The sequence below is a fragment of the Populus nigra genome, chromosome 6 (assembly GCF_951802175.1).
Source record: "Populus nigra chromosome 6, ddPopNigr1.1, whole genome shotgun sequence".
Lineage (NCBI taxonomy): Eukaryota > Viridiplantae > Streptophyta > Magnoliopsida > Malpighiales > Salicaceae > Populus > Populus nigra.
This window is the reverse complement of record NC_084857.1, coordinates 15,252,984-15,271,661: the sequence shown is the minus strand read 5'-3', so window position 1 is coordinate 15,271,661 and position 18,678 is coordinate 15,252,984. Positions and strand designations below refer to the sequence as shown.

Here is an 18,678-nt window from a genome sequence, read left to right as displayed (position 1 = left end):
CTTCCTTAATGTCTCACATCTACTTTGCCAGTTTCCTTTCCTTTTATCCCACAATATAACTCGAACTTCCCTTTTGCTGGTGACCTGTGCATGTGCTTGCACGTTAGCTCTAGCAGATGGGGTTTGAGATTTTGGAGCTGGAAGAAATAATTTTGAAAAATTTTACAGATAGAAGACGAATGGGACAATTGTATTGCCTGCACAAATACAGTGATCGATCGTTCGATAATAAATTTGTGAAATTAAATCTTGAGTCTTCAATTTTTGGCGAATAAATTAAGTCATGATACGTTGAGTTATTGCTATACAGCTACCACTGTTATTCCTAGCCTGCGCCGAGCATGTCAATATTGCTGTCATTCGGTAATCCAGCCCTTTTATCAGACTACTTGTAAAAATATATTGAAAACAAACAGAGGATAAATTAAGCTAATTGACATAAATTCTTAAATTAAGAGATAAAAACATCCTCAAGATTTACAAAAATATCACAGTCCATGAGTGAGTTACTATAGGATCTTTTTCTTACAATGAATATGTTCTCTCCATACTTCCACATATAGGCGTGTTGCAAGTAAATATATGTTCGACAAAACAACCACTTTTCAGCATAAAGATGATAGGACAATATCGGCAATATCCAGTCATTACGATATTAATATTTTCAAACATATATATATATATATATATATATATATATATATATATATATATATATATATATATATATATATTAAGCTTCGATCAGATATATTAATTCCAATCTGATTAACGTTTTATTTATGTATTAATTACACAGAGTTTGCAGGTATCCGTATGCTACATTTCCATCAATAGTAGGTTTAATCAATTGCCTTGTAAGGCCAAAATCATTGTGGAAAATGCTTGGATATTTTTTAATTATTCGATACTAAAAAAAATATCTTAAAACTATCTTGAGACTATTTTTTTATGAGTTTTATAGATATCAATATATATCTCAATAATTATCAAAGGTTATATCACTACAATAAAGTAATCTTTATCGGCTTTAATTATTAGGGGTGTTCAAAAAAACCAATTAACAAAAAAAACCGAGAAAACCGATTAAAAATTAATCGAGAAAACCGAACCGAGATAGAAAACCGATTAAACCATTTTTAAAACCATAAAATTTGGCCGGCTCGGTTCGGTTCCGGTTTGACCACTTAAACCGGTGAACCGAACCGGTAATATAAATACCACAGTAACTCAGTATGCCTAACCCTAATTCAATTCTGAACTGAAAAGCCGCCGCCCACACCAAAAAGCAAAGAGCCAAAGACGATTTATCGTCTTCTCCCTTCCGCATCTGTCTCTTCACAGATGCCCTTCCTTCACCTTTAATTTTCATCCTTCCTCTTCTCCCTTCCGTATCTGTCTCAGTGTCTCTTAACTCTCTTCCTTCAATTTGCATCCTTCCTCTTCTCCCTTCTGCATCTCCCGAAGAAAACCTCAGGCTTCTCTCTTCACTTGCAGGCTTGTAGCAGAACAACAAGGCTCCTCCATTGATAAGTGTATCACTGTAAATTTCTAGGCTATGTTTTGGTGTGCGTTAGTCCTGCTCCCTTGCATTTTGTTGGTGTCTTCAAATATGGGTTTAGTTTCAATCTTCTTCAATGTGGTCTAACCATCTTCTATGAACCATGCACTTGCTAGCCTTAGAAATTAAGAGGCATCACTTGTACTTCACTAGTAACATTTGTCCGAATCATGATCTGAATCTTTGATAGCTCCAGCTTATATGAACACAAAGTGACTGCTGTAGTTTTAATTTGGAGATAGAAGTGAAGTTTCGAAATCTGAAGTTTTGAACAACACCACTTTGATAAGTAGGTTTTATTGAATGTAATGCTTCACTTACAAAAATTGCAGAAGTGCAGTTGATTGGAGCTCTGTCTTGTCTGAACCTTGGCATTTTCACTTTTGCTGAAGCAGTAAAGTTTGTTTTTATAAACCGGATTTCATGAAGGGATTAGGTTTCCCGGTTTTTTCCAAAAAAAACCGGATTTAACCGAACCGGACCGGCTCGGTTTGAACCGGTTTCCGGTCCGATTCGGTTAATATTTCTCCAAAATAGTAAAATTCAGTTCGGTTGTTTTTTTTAGTCTAAACCGAACCGAACCGAACCGTGAACACCCCTATTAATTATGTTGTTGGATTTCAACAATAGGTTTAGGGGGTGTTTGGGAACGCGGCAGCGACTGCGTTCCTAAAAAAATTTAATTTTTTTTTGCTAAAATTTAATATGATTTGTACGTTTTGGATCGTTTTAATGTGCTGATGTCAAAAATAATTTTTAAAAAATGAAAAAAATCATTGGCATGCATTTTGACACGAAAAATTATTTAAAAAACACCCGCAACCACACTGCCAAACACGCTCTTAATCAAATGATTGTGGTCAGCTCATTTTAATTCCATACTAATACTGTAATTATGCTAAAAAGCTATTCTAAAAAGTAAGGTGAATCTAGATAAAATAATAATAATAACAATAACAATAACAATTTTTTCATTAATTATATATTTATACTGATAAATATCATATAAATAAAAATAAAAATAATATTTCAATATAATAATAGAATATTTTATCACTTTATCTTGTAACTCACATTTCTCTTGGATTGTTTTGCTTTGACTTGCTGAAAAGAAACTTGATTTGTTGGACCTAATATCTTATTTTCTTGGGCCTACTTGCTTTGCACACTTATCTTGCCAATAAGCCTCCTCTATCTCGTAACACAATATGTAGTTTATTAACATACATAATTTTTATTTAGAATACTTTTAAAATAATTTAATTTTTTTTTATATTTTCATATTGTTTTAATAACTTATGTTAAATATTTTTAAAAATTATATTATTTCAATGCATTCCAAGTAAAAGACATTTTAAAAAACAAATGTTCTTCAACACCAAATAGGCTCTAAATTAAACAAGAAAGTAGAAACTACAATGGAAGAACAAGGGGCAAAATAATCTTTTATGTGGTTCAATTGATATTATCAGATAGGATGGGGGTACGTTGGTCTTTTACCTTTTTTCATAGTAAAATGACTTAATTACTCTTAAAATAAAAAAAATGAAATGAAATATAGGGGTTTTTTAGTCTTTTTTTTTTTACCTTTTCAAAACAGTAAAATGATTAAAGTATTCTTGAAAGCAAAATTTGTTGAACTGGCTTTCAAGGGGTTTTTCGTATTTTCATCATGATTTTTTTATTATATCAGGTTCATTACGGGATAATATAATATTTTAATAAATATATATATTATTAAAAATTCTTAGCTTTAGGAGAGGCATTGGAATCTCCCCAATGGCCTCTTGTTACTTAAGAGGAGCGTGTATGGAATGAACTACATGATTAGTGTCTATAATTTGTTTTTCTCTTTCCTTCTCAATTCTTGCGTCAAGCCTTTCAATTTATTGAAGCAGCCCTTCAATTTTATTTTCATTTGGATTTGGTCTATATTCTTTTTATATCTATTTGTTTTATCTAAAATAACCTATAAAATTGAAATTGTTTTCCGATTTCATCATTCTTTAATTTTTTTTCATTTATCATATTTGGTTATCATTCTTTTGATTCTTCTTTTTTCTATTACTTTCTTGATTTATTTTGTTTTTCAATTACATCTCTTATTATACTATTTTCTTTAATTTTTATATCAAATTTGATCTTCACTCTTTTAATTGCTATTTTTTTGTTATTTTATCTTTTTCTTGATTTATGTTATTTTTCAATTTTATCCCTTGTTTTTTTAATTTAATTTTTATGCTAGATTTGGTCATCATTTTCTTTTGATTACTATTTGTTTTGTTTTTTTAATTTTGGATGATTGAGGATTTTTCTTTATGAATTTTGCAAGTTTGTTTTTTGTGGGGTAACTTGATTCATAATCCAGGTCACGAGTTTCGATGATCAACCTCATTTGACTTCGATCTTTTTTATATATATATTTTTTAATTATTGACATTATTGGGCCTTTGGATTCAATATTTTTGTCGCTTTTCTTTCTATAAAGTTATTCATATCTTATATCTCGAGTCGCAAAATAGTTGAGTTAACTTCAGTTGACTCTGGTTTGTTTTAGTGTTTTTTTTAATTGTCTTTTTTTTTTCAAATTTATCTTTCATTGTTTAGTTATTTTAGGACTTGACCTCCATTGTTTTATTTATTTTTTATATATAGAATTATTCCGAGCTCACAAGTAGACCGCTAATTTGGCATGCAAATTACATTCAGGTTTTCTAATCCTTTTTTAAAATTGATTTTTTCTGAGTTTATCCTTCAACTTTTATTTATTGGTAATTGATTTTTAGATATTTTTTTTAAGAAATTATCTTGTTCTCATTGAATTTTTGTTTTGATATTAAATAAAATCATCAATATCTTTTAAAAATAGAGGATATCATTTTTTAATATTGAAAAATATTTATTTTTTTATTGGTTATTGTTATCTTTTTTTTTTGTTTTTTATTAAAATTAAAAAAATTATAATTATATTATTAAATTTTCCAAACTTATTTAATATATTTGAATTAATGCTTCGGATACCAAATATTTTTACTCTTTTAAAAGTGATATCATCATTTTTATATTAGAAAAGACTTGAGCCGGCAAGCAACTCATTCCATGCCACCAGTCTAGTTTACCACTTCATTTATACTTGTCCATTTTCACTTGCAAGAAAATCATTGTCTACGAAGGTCGTGCTTTTGACGGAAAGTTAATTAGAGTTTCAATTGATCTTTAACTTTTTTGATTATTTTTTTTATGGATGAGTATTTCACTTTAAGATGTGTTTTGTTCTTGCGGTTGAATATATTTTTAAAGTGTTTTTTATTTTTATTTTTTTAATTGTTGTTAATAATTTTAGTGTATTGATATAAAAAATTTTAAAAAATATTATTTTAATATTTGTTTTTATAAAAAATACTTCTATCTTATTGCCAAACACATATTTAGTAAAATCAATGATAACGAATTGACCTGGCTTTTCACGTGTTTAAAAGTTTGAAGGAGGCTAGTCTTTTTTACGTGAGCAAGACTCGTTTAGAAAGCTTTTTTTAAAAAAATAAAAAATAAATAAAAATAAAAATAATTTTTTGTTTTAAATTAATTTTTTATATAATTTTGAATTTTTTAACATGTAAATATAAAAAATAAATTTTAAAAAATAAAAAATATTAATGGTTTTTATGTTTTCACCATAATAATAGTTTTAATTATTAATCCACTAACATTAAAATAAATACACAATATTTTATATTTTTATAATGGTACATCAAATTGAATGCATAAGTTCATTACAGGGAGAACTTAATTACTATACAGTTAATATTATATAAATTCAATAAAATAATTTATGGATTCTATTTTCACATTAACAAAAATAAATGTTTTTTGAACAAAGATAAATGATTTTTGAATTAAGAGAAAGATAATAAAGATTTTTAATTCAATTTAATTTTACAGCTATTCCAAACAATATAATTAAATTTAATTAATTTTATCTGGAATTGAATTGAATTGAATTGAATTCAATCCAGTATAATTTGGTTTGTGAGTTCTTTTTGGGTTTCAAGTGAATAAAAGTGTTTTTTTTGTTAATTTTTCAGTAATAAAGGACAAGATTGAGAATTTAAAAAATTTATAAGAGTAAAATTGAAAAATCTTAAATCATAGGGGTGCAAATGGAATGTCGATCAAACTACAAATATGAAAATATATTTTACCTACTAATAGCCAACAAACTAAATATAAATTTGAGTGATCTTATGTACGGTTTTAAAACCCAATTTAATTCGGCTGGCTGATCTAGCATTGGATTGAGTTTTGTTAAAAATAGAAGGAAAATTGACCAGAATGACATGGTAAAAATTTGGTTAATTGGTATTTGGGTTTTGATTTACTGATTATTTTAGTTTTACAATCCAGAATATAAGTTTGGAATATTATCTAGGTCTTGAATTTAACATGTTAATCTTAGTTGATTAATATTGTTTTTGAATTTTTTTTTCATTGATCTTTTTTAAATTCATTATTTAATATTAAGTTTATTGGAAATTGAATTTCATAATTTGTTTTGATTTACTTTCTATAAAGTTATCTCATTTTTATAACTTGGTTTGTAAGTTTGGTATGCTAACCTGAGTTGACTCGAGTTTTTTTTTAATTTCTTTTTAATAAATTTTTTTTTGATATTATATTGATTGAAAATTATTCTTTAAATTTGTTTTGATTTACTTTACACGGGGTTATCATAATCTCATTATTTACATTATAGTTTTGACAAGTTAACTCGAGTCGATCTAATATGTTATCGTTTTAATATTTTAAAAACAAAAATCATTTTGAATTTTTCTTTAATCCAATTGTATTTTTAATGATTGTTTGATTTGCATCATTATACTATACAAAAAAGGAATGAGAGAAGCTCCGGTAGAAAAATATTGGAAAGGAAAAAAACTTCAAAGATGCATCTGTTCTCGTGCAATAGTCAGGAATTCATGACAATATCAAGCTGGAACAACTTATTCTTTTTATTATTTTTAAATCTATTAAATCAATTAGGTAATATTAATAAATCAATCAACACCTTTTTTAACTTTTTTTCCTGCTGAAAAACCTTTAGTAATGTCTGGATTATTTTTTTTCTTAAAATTTTTTAATCACAGTCTTATCTATTTCTCTTTTATTCATTTTATTCTTCTTTAAATAAAATAAAACAATAATTAATTGGAAAAATAAAATGAAAGGCCCAAGTTTTAAACGAATTTTTAAAATATATAAAATCTTGATATAATAATATCTTGGCTCGCTTTCTATGTTCCACTCTGCAGGTCGCAGCAACAGATAACAAAACCCAAGAAAAACCTCTCCATTTCTCTGTAATCTAATCCCTTGAAGAGATAATACATGGCGATTGTGGCTTCATTGCCAACGCCAGGTCTCAACCTCTTCTCTTCGCTTCCACTCGGAAAGGACCCAACTGCTTCCTCTTCTCCTTCTCCTCCTCCTCCACCTCCCATTCCCATCCCCAAATACCCTCCTCCTCTCAAAAAATCCAAAAATTCTGCCAGCCCTGCGTTCAAAATCCCCCATCTTCGAACCAAGTACTACAAGCCCGTTAAAGATGGTGGTGGGGTCATCGCGTCAGACGGTGACCGCTCTGTCCTTGTTGGCGACTCCGGTGTATCCTATCTTCTCCCAGGGGCTCCATTCGAATTCCAATTCAGCTACTCAGAGACTCCTAAAGTGAAGCCATTGGCCATCCGGGAGCCGGCTTTCTTGCCCTTTGCGCCACCCACAATGCCGCGACCTTGGACTGGCAAACCCCCCTTGAAAACCAGCAAGAAGAAGATTCCGGTTTTCGATTCGTTTAATCCGCCTCCAGCAGGTAAAAAAGGGGTCAAGTATGTGGAAATGCCCGGCCCTTACCCGTTCGGGAAGTTTCCAGAGGAAGGGAAATCCAGGGAGGAGATACTCGGGGAACCTTTGAAGACTTGGGAGATTAAACTGCTTATTAAGCCTCATTTGTCTGATAATAGACAGGTTAATCTCGGTGAGTTTCTTTCTTAAAACATGATATTCATAGCATTTCTTTCTCTGTATTGCATTTGGATTGATTGATTTGAATTGGTGGGCGGGCCCCCAGGGAGGGATGGATTGACTCATAATATGTTGGAGTTAGTACACTCACATTGGAAGCGAAGGCGGGTTTGTAAAGTTCGTTGTAAGGGTGTTCCTACTGTAGATATGGATAATGTTTGCCGGCATTTGGAGGTACTTGTGTTTTTTAGTGTCAGTGTTGTTATGCTATGTAATATCAGTTTAAGCATATTGCTATGAACTTTGCAAGTCATTAGTGCCTGATACTATGCATATTGTTTTATTCTGATGCTAGGAAAAAACTGGAGGAAAGATCATTCACCGAGTTGGTGGCGTAGTTTATCTTTTTCGTGGCAGAAATTACAACTACCGAACTCGTCCGCAATACCCGGTAATGCTCTGGAAACCAGCTGCTCCGGTCTACCCAAAACTTATTCAAGAAGCTCCTGAAGGATTGACAAAAGCTCAAGCAGATGAATTTCGGAAGAAAGGGAAGAATCTTCTGCCGATATGTAAATTAGGTAAATAACCCATTTCATCTTTCATATTGGAATGTCCTAGCTACTTTGTTGCCCTTGTTATCAATAATTATTTTCTGAATGTGTAAAATGGCAAAATAAATTTATTCTTGTTTGAAAGCAATGGTGCAATGATGGCTATGGCACTCCACTTCCCATACATATATGAATTTTTGCCTTCTTAATGTAAGATTTTTAGAAGTAAAAGTTATTATTATGTTTTTTTTTTTTATCAAAAAAAGTTATTATTATGTTACTTTCTCTTAGATTTTGCATTTTTTTTTTGTGTTCTGATTTCTCTTCTGAGGCATATGGTTTTCTCAAGGTATCCTACATTTGCAGATACCTCATAAACACTGAACTTTTTCTGTTGTGAGGAGTATACTAATATGCATGCACCTTTTATAGACAAAGTTGATGTGTCCATCACTGAAACTCAATACCACCTCCCTTCCTCCTCCTATTTTTTTTTTCACTCGCAAGTAATTGTTACAAATATCTTACTTTGTTATGCAAATTGCAGCAAAAAATGGAGTGTACATCACATTGGTAAGAGATGTTAGGACTGCTTTTGAAGGAAGTCCATTGGTGAAGGTTGACTGCAAAGGGATGGAACCTAGTGATTACAAGAAGTTGGGTGCTAAGCTTAAGGTAATCAATGAAAGCAAAAACATTGTTGCATATAAAGTTAGGGACAAGATGTATGCACTGAAAAAAAAGAAGATAAAAACTGGAAAGAGGACATTTACATGGAAACCTCCCGCAAACAAATCATATGTAAAGGGCAATCTAATATGAATAGTTGGCTGATTAATTTGGCTATGAATTAAAACAGGATCATATTTTCTTTGATATGCCTGTTTTCTTAGCTTTTCATTGGAAGCATCTCTTTCTGCTTCGAAAGAAAAAAGTTGCTGTTGTCAAGTATTAAAATCGTTGTGAACCATTGTGTGATAGCTGTGAAGTTTGTAAGATCATGTGATAGCATTCAATAATTGAACTAAGTTTTGTGAAGTACTTTGCAAAATTTCATAACGAGGACCTTTTATTTTCTTTTCTTTTTTTCAGTAGGATTAATATATGGTCTTAACCTCATTGTTAGTCGTAGAGAATAGAACCTGTATGAAAGCTTCAGCCTACCCTTGCCACTCAATTTGGCAAAAGCAATGATTGTTCATGAGATAAAGATCTAAGCAAATTTAAAATTAGCAGAGCCCACCGATGGCCTTGAATCAGGGTTGCAAAGCTGACAATCTTCTCATTGGTTGGAGTTGCTCATTGCATGAAAGCTTTTCTCCACTATGCTTGTCTGTAGCTGATAAATTAGTGGCATGGAATTTTTTTCAAATCTTGTTGTTCTAATGGAGTTGGCAAACCTCTTAAAGACATGGACATGGTCATATGGATGTAGGGCACTTATTAGAGCATCAATGAATTTACAGCATGCTGTGCAAGTGTAGAAAAATATGTTGAATATTGAACATCGATTACTCATGTTTGATTTCCTTACCTACAGCATGTCCTAGTTATTCTGGCCTCTGGATAATGTGGTTGAAGTTTCCTGAACCCTTTTCATCTCTTGACAGGATTTGGTCCCTTGTGTGCTGTTGTCTTTTGAAGATGAGCAGATACTGATGTGGAGGGGACAAGACTGGAAATCAATGTATCCAGAAGCTCGACCTTCCATTTCATTTCCTGCTGAATTAGATATTGCAAGTGGTTCTGATGATTCAGGTATGTGTTAGAGAGGAGACTGGGAGTAGCCACATTGCATTTGCATGACTTTAGAAGACAACTACTGATATTGCCTATTAACTTGAACAAGGATACTAGACTTTGCAACAGTAATTTCTAATAGGTCAGTATTTAGAGGCAGACGAACAACATAGATTGTAGGTGTCATGGTACCTCAATGTTAAGTCTAATTTTCATACTTTGCACCGTCATAGTTACCTTCCCTTCCCCTCTAGCAAAGAAACATGTCATTTTTTTACGTTAAAGAAGTCTAATAGAAAACCACTAACAAAAACTTTGGAACCAAAACATTTATAAATAAAATCAAAATAAATGTTGAATTCTTAAACTATCAAATATAAAGACAAAAAAAAAATAAAAGATATATGAGTTGGGTTGAGTTGGCTGGGTTTTAAAAACCCGACCCGTGATATCCATTTATTGGGTTTTTTAATCTGCTATCATCTGTAATATTCACATTATTTGACTTTAACAGGTTGAGTTAAGTTAAATAATCCAAGTATTATAGATTGATCAATTTTTTTGGGACTAAAAATGGGTCTGTTGAGGTCTGTAAGGTGTTTTCAGGTCACAGGCGACATTTTGTCTATTGCGTTTTTTTTTTTTTTTAATAAGGTGGACAATCATCCGCCCTATCAAAGAAAAAGAAGGCCAAGCATATGGGCTTAAATTGCAGGCCAAGCACTAGACCTTATTTTTCTTTGGCCTCCAATTCATCATCACCATCTTAAATATTTTTGTTTAAAAAAAAGAAATGCATATAATTTTTTATTTATTTTATTAAAAATACCATCAACTTTTTGATTCACAATTAATTTTTTTCATGATGCTAGAAAACACATTAACAATGCTTGTCCATTCCTTTTTATGCATTAGAAGTTAACTTTTAATCCTACCTGCAGCAGCATGGCGGGAATAAGTTGGCTAGTTTAGACTAAAATTGGAAGCCTTAATCAATTTTCATCTCCACCAGTAGTTTTGGAACATGTGATTTGCATATTGACTGAAATTGGAAGCCTTGATTTTGACATGGTTCATGGTCCTATCTCACAGTGCAACTCTCAACTGATTCTGTTGGCTGTGCAATTGTTAGATAGGAGAACAAAATGCTGTAATGGTAGCTTTTCAGATAATTGGTACGTGGAAGTTGGGACTTATCACAGCAATGTCTGAAGATAGTGAATCTCATGAACAGTAATTGAATACTAGGATGATTTCAAGGTGTGCAATATCTAGGAAAATTCTTATGGCCTCTAGAACTTGGTTATTTACAGGAAAAGCTCTGTCCCACTTGATCTGGCAGACAATTGTTATTGAAAAATTCAAAAAGGTCCATATCAATTGTTGTCAGAAAGCAGTTTCCTAGAAACTGCGTTCCTGAAAGCATCATATTATTGAGGGAGGAGGAACCCACTTATGCAGTTTCTCTCCTCTTTTTGCAATCTGTTTTGTTCCCCGTTTTTTCCCCTCCCTAGTTGCAAATAATGATCAGACGTGCATTTAATTATCGAGCAACCATAGAATTGGTTGACTAGCCACAAACTGCTGGTGAACATTGGAATCTGGGTTCACATGGTATTTTGTTTCTTCTCCACATTTTAGGAGGTCGTTTTCATCTTTTTTGTATCTTTGAAATGCATCTCAATCCTTTTTCAAGCCACAATAATCGATTGACATTGTTGCTTGATAATCTGGCAAATTGCCGTTGTCTATTTGTTCCCCTGAACTTAATAATAGTAATCCTACATGTCTAGGAGCTAATTTCACAATGTTACAGCTCTAATATCTCCTTTTTGTTTATTTCACTGTTATTTTCAGGCAAATCTGATGTTGATTGTGATAACTCTGATGCCAAAATAGTGAGCTCAAGCCCTAAAATGATGCTCCTGTGGAAGCATGCACTTGAGTCAAACAAGGCAATTTTGCTAGATGAGATTGATCTTGGTCCTGATGCTCTTTTGACAAAAGTAGAGGAGTTTGAGGGTATTTCGCAGGCCACGGAACACTCCTACCCTGCATTAGTTATGTCTAGTGAAGGTGGTAGCAGCAACTCAATCTCAACATTTGAAGATGATTCTCATAGTGAAAATTTTTCTGAAGATGACATGTATAGTGATGATGAATACTATGATAGCGAATCCTTTGAAGAGCTAGAAACCTCAGCCCCTCCGGGATCATTATCCATTGATCTGATACCAGAGAAGCTCGATAAAAAATGAAAATGGAAGAAGTATCTGTCTGCTGTGCTTATCAACCTTTCTTGCTCGCAAGGGCAAGGCAATGCTATTGCATGGCAAGTGCTGTCCTCCTCCTCAGCTGAATGTCTCTTGTGTGTATTTGTAGCCTTTCCTTTTGCTCTTAAAAATGTTCCGCTGCCCCCAATGTAAAGAGAGAGAAACGGAATATTAAATTATTTATGATGAAAAATATTTATTAAACTATATATAAAAATGGAGTTCTAAGCCAAAAAGGATTCTTATGGCTGTATTTATTTGTGGTTGTATTGTTTCCACGAGAACAAGAAAAAAGAAAACGTGTCAAACTAGTATCTTCCCTTACCTGCTCGTTCCCGGAGGTCCGGTGGTCGGATCCGTCTAGAATTAGAAGAGTAAATTATACATTAGTCCCTAAACTTAGAAATTATTCAATATATCAAGGATTGTACTCCCCTTTCTCACATAATAGTGGGATTTATGAATAATTTTCATGATAAATCCTCTTATCATATCTAATAATTTATGTTTTAATAATTCAAGATTTTTCCAAGTAAACCAATCTATGTTTTAATAAGACAATGGTCTAGAAAAGAAAAGGGATTGAGTTGTAGGAGTTTTAAATAAACGAGCTAAGTTATAATTAGCTTCAGATTTTGGGGACTAAAACATAATTTACTAAAATCACAACTTAAATGTGCCGGGTTTCTTTCCTCTAGAATATCTTGTTTATTATTAGAGCGAGAAAAAAATTAAATCAATCAAAATCTTGTCTCTTCCGATCACCGCCTTGCGATTCTCCATACGCTGCCCCACCCCGTGACCATTAAAAAGACAGGAGACTAGTAGCGAAGCAAAAACGACCAACTGATTATCCTTTACGTTGCTGCTGTTTATGTCATGTCCTTACAGAAAGTGTGCAGATAGAGAATAGGAGGAGGATAAGGAGGAGAAATAAGCAAATTAAGAATCTTCTTGATTCTATCCCTCAGCTGTAAGTTTCAAAGACGCTTGTCTCTTCTGATCTAATAAAAACTAAATTGCATATAAAGCAAAGAATCTCTCTTTGTTTTTTTTTTTTCCATATATTGTAGTAGCATCCTTCATTCCTTGCTTGCTGGGAGTTTTTATTTTATTTTATTCCTTGCTTGGAGTCTTTATTTTCATCTACATTTGAAATCCCCACAAAAATATTTTAGCAAATTTATCTCCCTTCATTTGATTCTTGTGGTCCCTTTTCTTTTTTACGTCGATGGTTTTCTTGCAATGGATGGGTTTAGGTTTTTTTTTCTTTTTGTGATTTACCTGTTTAGCAAAATGTGAAATCGTATCTTAATATCTTGGAAGTTGGAACTTACAGCTTCATCTAATTTGCTTTGATTTTCAAAACTGAATCTAGTCGTAAAATATGATGATCAGTGGAGCAAGTTTGAGTAATTTGTTGAGTTTCTTATCAGGATCCTCAAAGCATACGCATACTTGGCAGCCAATCATGACTGCTGATACAACCTTACCGGGTTACTGGTTGAACTGGAGATTCTTCCTTTGCGCTCTCTTTATTTTAATATCTATGGTTTTAGCAGCAATTCTAATATGGAAAAATGAAGGGTCTAAGGAATCGGATAGGAGAGAAAATCAGCAAGAAAGACCAGGGTTTCTGTACAAAGATGAAGCTTGGAATACTTGTGTGAAAACAATCCATCCGGCTTGGCTGCTTGCGTTTAGGATTATCGCCTTTTTTGTTCTTTTATCATTGATCACAGCAAATGTGGTCACTGATGGAGGGGGCATTTTTTTCTTTTATACTCAGTAAGTCACTGACCTTTATAGCATTCATCTTAATTTTACTCAAAGATATTTCAATACAAGTTGAATAGGAGAACCATTTTGAAGATTTCTCTAAAATGCGGGTATGATGGTTATCTGTACAGAATGTTGTTTAAGTGTTCTGTAAATTGTATGGAGCACAGGTTGAACATATGGATTTCCAATTATCTGCTAGAACATACTCTATTGGTCATCCAACTCTTTGAGTCTTTTCCTTTAGGTGGGGTTGAAAGCCTCCCTAGATGTACAAACAGTTGTGGCAACAATGGTGTTGCTGTTTATCCTTATAAGCAACTAAGAAAAAGAAAAGAAGTTGTCATTGTTTCTCATTGCATATCTGATTTTTTTCCTTCCTCTTCTTCCTTTCACTGTGCAGGTGGACATTTGCTTTGGTGACAATCTATTTTGCGGTATTTCTCTTGTAGATCTGTTTATACATTTTGATGATGTCCAAGGAATAGTTTCTTTTCAGTTAACCCTGAAGAAACATACGAGTGTCAGTATAACTGTATAAGAGCCATTTATATATCAATGTTTCCCAAAATTCATTAGGTTTTGGATAAAGGGTGGCTACTCGAAGATTAATTTGATCGATCTCAGTTTGCATAAGTTACTGATGCTCTGAAATTCAATTTGCAGATGGGATCTTCAGTTTCCATTTATGGGTGCTGCTACTATCGCTGTGTATTGGGTGGTGATCAGGTGAATCATGAGACTTTAGATGCAGAACGAGGCACTTACATAGCTCCAACACCTGGAGAAGAAATTGTGAATATATCCACCTCAGACAAAAGTTTAGATACCAGCCAAGAACCTCGCACTCGCCAAATTGCAAGTTCGTGGGGCTATGTTTTTCAAATTGCTTTTCAGGTAAGTTCTTGTTTAACAATCAGCTTCCTTAGTTTCAATTGAACAATGAACATTTGATTTTCTATTTTTTGGCTCTCGTGTTTCTTTTATTCTTTCCATGAGGAGGTAATTTGCCTTGATTCTCTTTATATGTTTCTGTTGAAAGTCTCAACTTGAAAATGAGGAATATATATCTATATATATATGTGTGTGTGTGTGTGTGTGTGTGTGTAGATAGATAGATAGATAAGTATATAGATATGTATGTATGTATGGAGAGGGATAGAGAGAGAGAGAGAGAGAGAGAGAGTAGTAGTATTGTATGATGATCTTTATGAGTTGTTTATCAAGATCTAAAGCATCACCAAAAGGGTCAGGTTCTGACACTTGTTCAACAGAACTATGGAAAGATAGAAAGTGTATGGCTTAAGGGATTTTGAGTTTGTTGGGCAAAGACCATATTGTTGAAAATTCACAAAGATAGCTTTCAGACCATTTATATTTCTTGGTCTGGAATGCTCTGGTAATTAAGTGACAGCACTTGCGCAGTCATTTTGTGAAAGAATGGTGAGTAATTTCTCACAAAAATAGATAGAAGGGAAATAATAAATGTTGTTTTATTGACATGCTTGACGCACATGCAGAAGAGGCATACTGGCCACCATTGAACTTGATCCATCTCTTCAAGTGGAGAGATCCAATTATTGATGGTGGATATTAGGAAAGGAAATTTGGTAGGAATGCTGTGGTTGGTGCTGTACTTCCATACCTACTACCAGCCAATAGACAACTTTTTTCAACCATGAGTAATCTTAATCTGTAAGGTGTTGGCTCAATCCATACTAGAAGTTTCATAGCTAATTATATTTTCTCCAAGGCAAAGAGAAGTTAGAATAGGATTACTTTTCTTCCGGTTGATTATTTTTTAGAATTGCTAGGCTTAGTTTAGACTTATAAGAACCAGGAACTCATGTCTGTAAACAGTAAAAGTTATACTAAGATTCATTTGTGGATATATAACACAAGTACTTGGTATTTGGTGAACCCATAAGTCTCTCTGATTTGAATTATGCAAAGATATATACCCTTGATGGTGCGTGCTGATGATTAAGTGCCTATGATCTGTTAACCCTGCTCACAGGTCAGAAATCCACCGGTTTGGATTAAGTTGTGCACATAATCATACCCTTTTTGTCTTTATTCTGGATGTTTATTATGTTTACTCTTATCTTTATTCTGGATGGTTGTTATGTTTGCTCTAATGCAACTTTAGTGCTCCATTATTTTCCCATTTTCTTTTGACTAATTTTTTAATTTTCTGCCTGCTTCTGTAAGTGTCTTAAATACATTTTAAATGGTGTTGCCTCATGCATGAAAGGTAAGCTGATGAAATGCCTTGCTTATTCTTTTCTTTTCTATCTATGAACAGATGTGTGCAGGTGCTGTTGTGCTCACTGATTGTGTGTTCTGGTTCATTATTTATCCATTTCTATCAGCCAAAGATTTCAGTCTTGATTTTGTAAGTATCCATACCACTCCACTTGGTTTTTTGCTTCTGTTAGAGTTGTACATATGGTGGCAGGGTGGGAGGTTTGGGCGAAGAAGGGGAGGGAGCAAGTATGGGTGATATGAAAAATAACCTAAGATGGCAAGTTAATTTTCTTCATTGGCTGAAAATTAATCTGCGTTTCATTTCTTTGTTGGAAAACTTGCTACAACACCACCTGACTTTTGCTTTTATGCTTGTATTTGCATGGAAGAACAGGGCCAATAGAAGTGAACCTTTCTAAATGCACATGATTTACTTTGCTTATGAATTCAAAGAATTTATGGTTTTTTTTTTTTTTTTTTCAAATTCTGATAGTTTTCTGACCTTCCCTTGATTTTTGTCTCCGAACAATGGGAAAAGAAGTGTTCTGGCATAACAACAATTTTCTTTGATACATGTTAAAAAATTCTTTAATTGTTTAGTTTTTTCTAAACTACGAAGTTGCTTTTAGTTTTCTACATGTTCAAGAAATTAACATAACATGAGTCCTGTGTTGCAGTTTTTATAAAATTTGAAGTCTCGATTATAGATTAAGCTAGTCAAGTGCGCTCCATAATCAAAGCATGTGTTGAGGAAATATATGCTGCAATTCATTGCACTGTATTGTAAAACAAGTATATTTTCCTTTCATTTGAAAATTGTCTACTTTTGTAACTGCAGCTGAATGTTTGCATGCACTCAGTCAACGCTTTTTTTCTCCTCGGTGACACGGTCTTGAATTGCATGGTAACCCTGTCCTTTGTAACATTGGTGGTTTTTATATTCTAATTCCTTCATGGTCAATTACAAATTCACATTTATCCTTTTCTTCCAGCGGTTTCCCATGTTTCGGATCGCATATTTTGTTTTATGGACATCCATATTTGTCATTTCTCAGTGGATCATCCATGCTTGTGTTTCAATGTGGTAAGGCCTTGTGTCATTTTGCCTTTTTTAGTTATTTACATATGATCCTTTTTGTTTTTCTGCATGATGACTATACCGTCCTTACAGGTGGCCGTACCCCTTTCTTGATTTGTCATCGCCATATGCCCCCGTATGGTATGTAATAATGTACTCATCATTTTTGTTATTACCATGTGGCAAAGCTTATACATCCAACATCTAACCTGGTACAAGCTAGTTTAAGATGCTGTTTCTCCAAACAATTTACCCATGATGCCTTGACAAACTAAGAGATTTCGTTTGGGGATGTGATTTCTTGGACTTTAAACTTCTTAACTAGCAACTGGAAGCGACAATTTTGGTATTTGAGAAAAAAAGAATAATCATCCTTTTTAACTTTCAAGTCATATGAACCTTCAGGTTCATTGGCTCTAGTTGACTTAGTCTCAAGTAGGCGAGCTATTGTGATTGTTGGCAAATGGGCAATCATGGTATTTTACTCGCAGAACTGTTTTAGGTTTACTTAGATATCTCGAATTGCAGAGTTCCGGAAGGTTAGCACAGCAGCACTCTCATTTCTGCAGGTCCAGAGCTGACTGTTGCGATTAACAATTAAAGATTTGCTTGGTTCTGCCAGCGTATAACATTGATGCTGATGAACTGACCCATCCATGCTGCTGCTATTTACTTGTACAGGTACATGGCCGTGGGGTTGATGCATGTTCCATGCTACGGCATCTTTGCTTTGATAATTAAGCTGAAGCACATTTGGCTGTCAAGATCATTTCCAGATTCCTATCAAGGTTTGAAGTGAGAATTAGGACGGTACATAATGCCCACGACGTTATCATTGCTGCTATTAGCACACAATGGGTTTTTTTGGAGTAATCAATCAGGCTCCTCGCTTGGTACATAGTATAATTGTTGTTTTTGAACGAGAAGCTGTGGATTTGACATCACAGCATCCAGCACCGGTACGGGTTTTTTTTTGGCTCAAAATAGTAAGATTTTTGGGAGAAAAAAATGTAAAAATTGTCAAGCACCTACCATTTTTTTGCATCTCTTGAAAGAGATGTATTAAACAAAACGTGCTTGGATGAATTCATCAAGGAAACGATATGGCACTACGCCACTAATTTACTGCTGCCATGTAGAGATCTTTTCCTTTCCGAATTCATCACAATCCTATCATTTTTTGTTTTGTTTTTCTTTTATGGTGCAGCATGTTATGACATTTTTAGGGATTTTTGCACTCAGTAAACCTGCTTTAATGCTTTTGTAATCAGCTACCCCGATTTGAGTTCTTCAATACCCTTTTTTTCTCCCCTTAGGCGGCTTCGCATGGCACCTTGTTCCTCTTTCATGTGCCCCAAATCACCTATGAATTTGGTGCCCTACCCTCACGCTTTTGTGATTTTCATTACAATCTCATATGCATCTTGT

At 33.3% G+C, this 18,678-nt stretch overlaps 2 protein-coding genes across 2 annotated transcripts; both read left to right on the top strand.

Moving 5' to 3' along the window:
• Positions 1-6,847: 6,847 nt before the first annotated feature.
• Positions 6,848-12,382, top strand: LOC133697105 (CRS2-associated factor 2, chloroplastic). Its single transcript, XM_062119465.1, has 6 exons — positions 6,848-7,592; positions 7,686-7,813; positions 7,935-8,160; positions 8,681-8,808; positions 9,744-9,891; positions 11,731-12,382. Exons 1-6 carry the CDS (start codon positions 6,947-6,949, stop codon positions 12,129-12,131), a joined length of 1,677 nt encoding a protein of 558 aa, XP_061975449.1. The 5' UTR covers positions 6,848-6,946; the 3' UTR covers positions 12,132-12,382.
• A 466-nt stretch (positions 12,383-12,848) lies between these two features.
• Positions 12,849-18,384, top strand: LOC133697106 (uncharacterized). Its single transcript, XM_062119466.1, has 9 exons — positions 12,849-13,119; positions 13,583-13,934; positions 14,329-14,362; positions 14,592-14,822; positions 16,231-16,320; positions 17,011-17,076; positions 17,165-17,256; positions 17,344-17,391; positions 17,932-18,384. The coding sequence occupies exons 2-9, from the start codon at positions 13,618-13,620 to the stop codon at positions 18,047-18,049; spliced, it is 996 nt and encodes a 331-aa protein (XP_061975450.1). The 5' UTR covers positions 12,849-13,119; positions 13,583-13,617; the 3' UTR covers positions 18,050-18,384.
• The last annotated feature ends 294 nt before the right edge of the window (positions 18,385-18,678 follow it).

Coding starts and splice junctions, on each gene's coding strand:
- LOC133697105 (XM_062119465.1), top strand. CDS start 6,947: ATGGCGATTGTGGCTTCATTGCCAACGCCAGGTCTCAACCTCTTCTCT. Junction 8,809..9,743: donor AGTTGGGTGCTAAGCTTAAG/GTAATCAATGAA, acceptor ATCTCTTGACAG/GATTTGGTCCCTTGTGTGCT. Junction 9,892..11,730: donor AAGTGGTTCTGATGATTCAG/GTATGTGTTAGA, acceptor TGTTATTTTCAG/GCAAATCTGATGTTGATTGT.
- LOC133697106 (XM_062119466.1), top strand. CDS start 13,618: ATGACTGCTGATACAACCTTACCGGGTTACTGGTTGAACTGGAGATTC. Junction 14,363..14,591: donor TGGTGACAATCTATTTTGCG/GTATTTCTCTTG, acceptor TTCAATTTGCAG/ATGGGATCTTCAGTTTCCAT. Junction 17,257..17,343: donor CATGCTTGTGTTTCAATGTG/GTAAGGCCTTGT, acceptor CCGTCCTTACAG/GTGGCCGTACCCCTTTCTTG.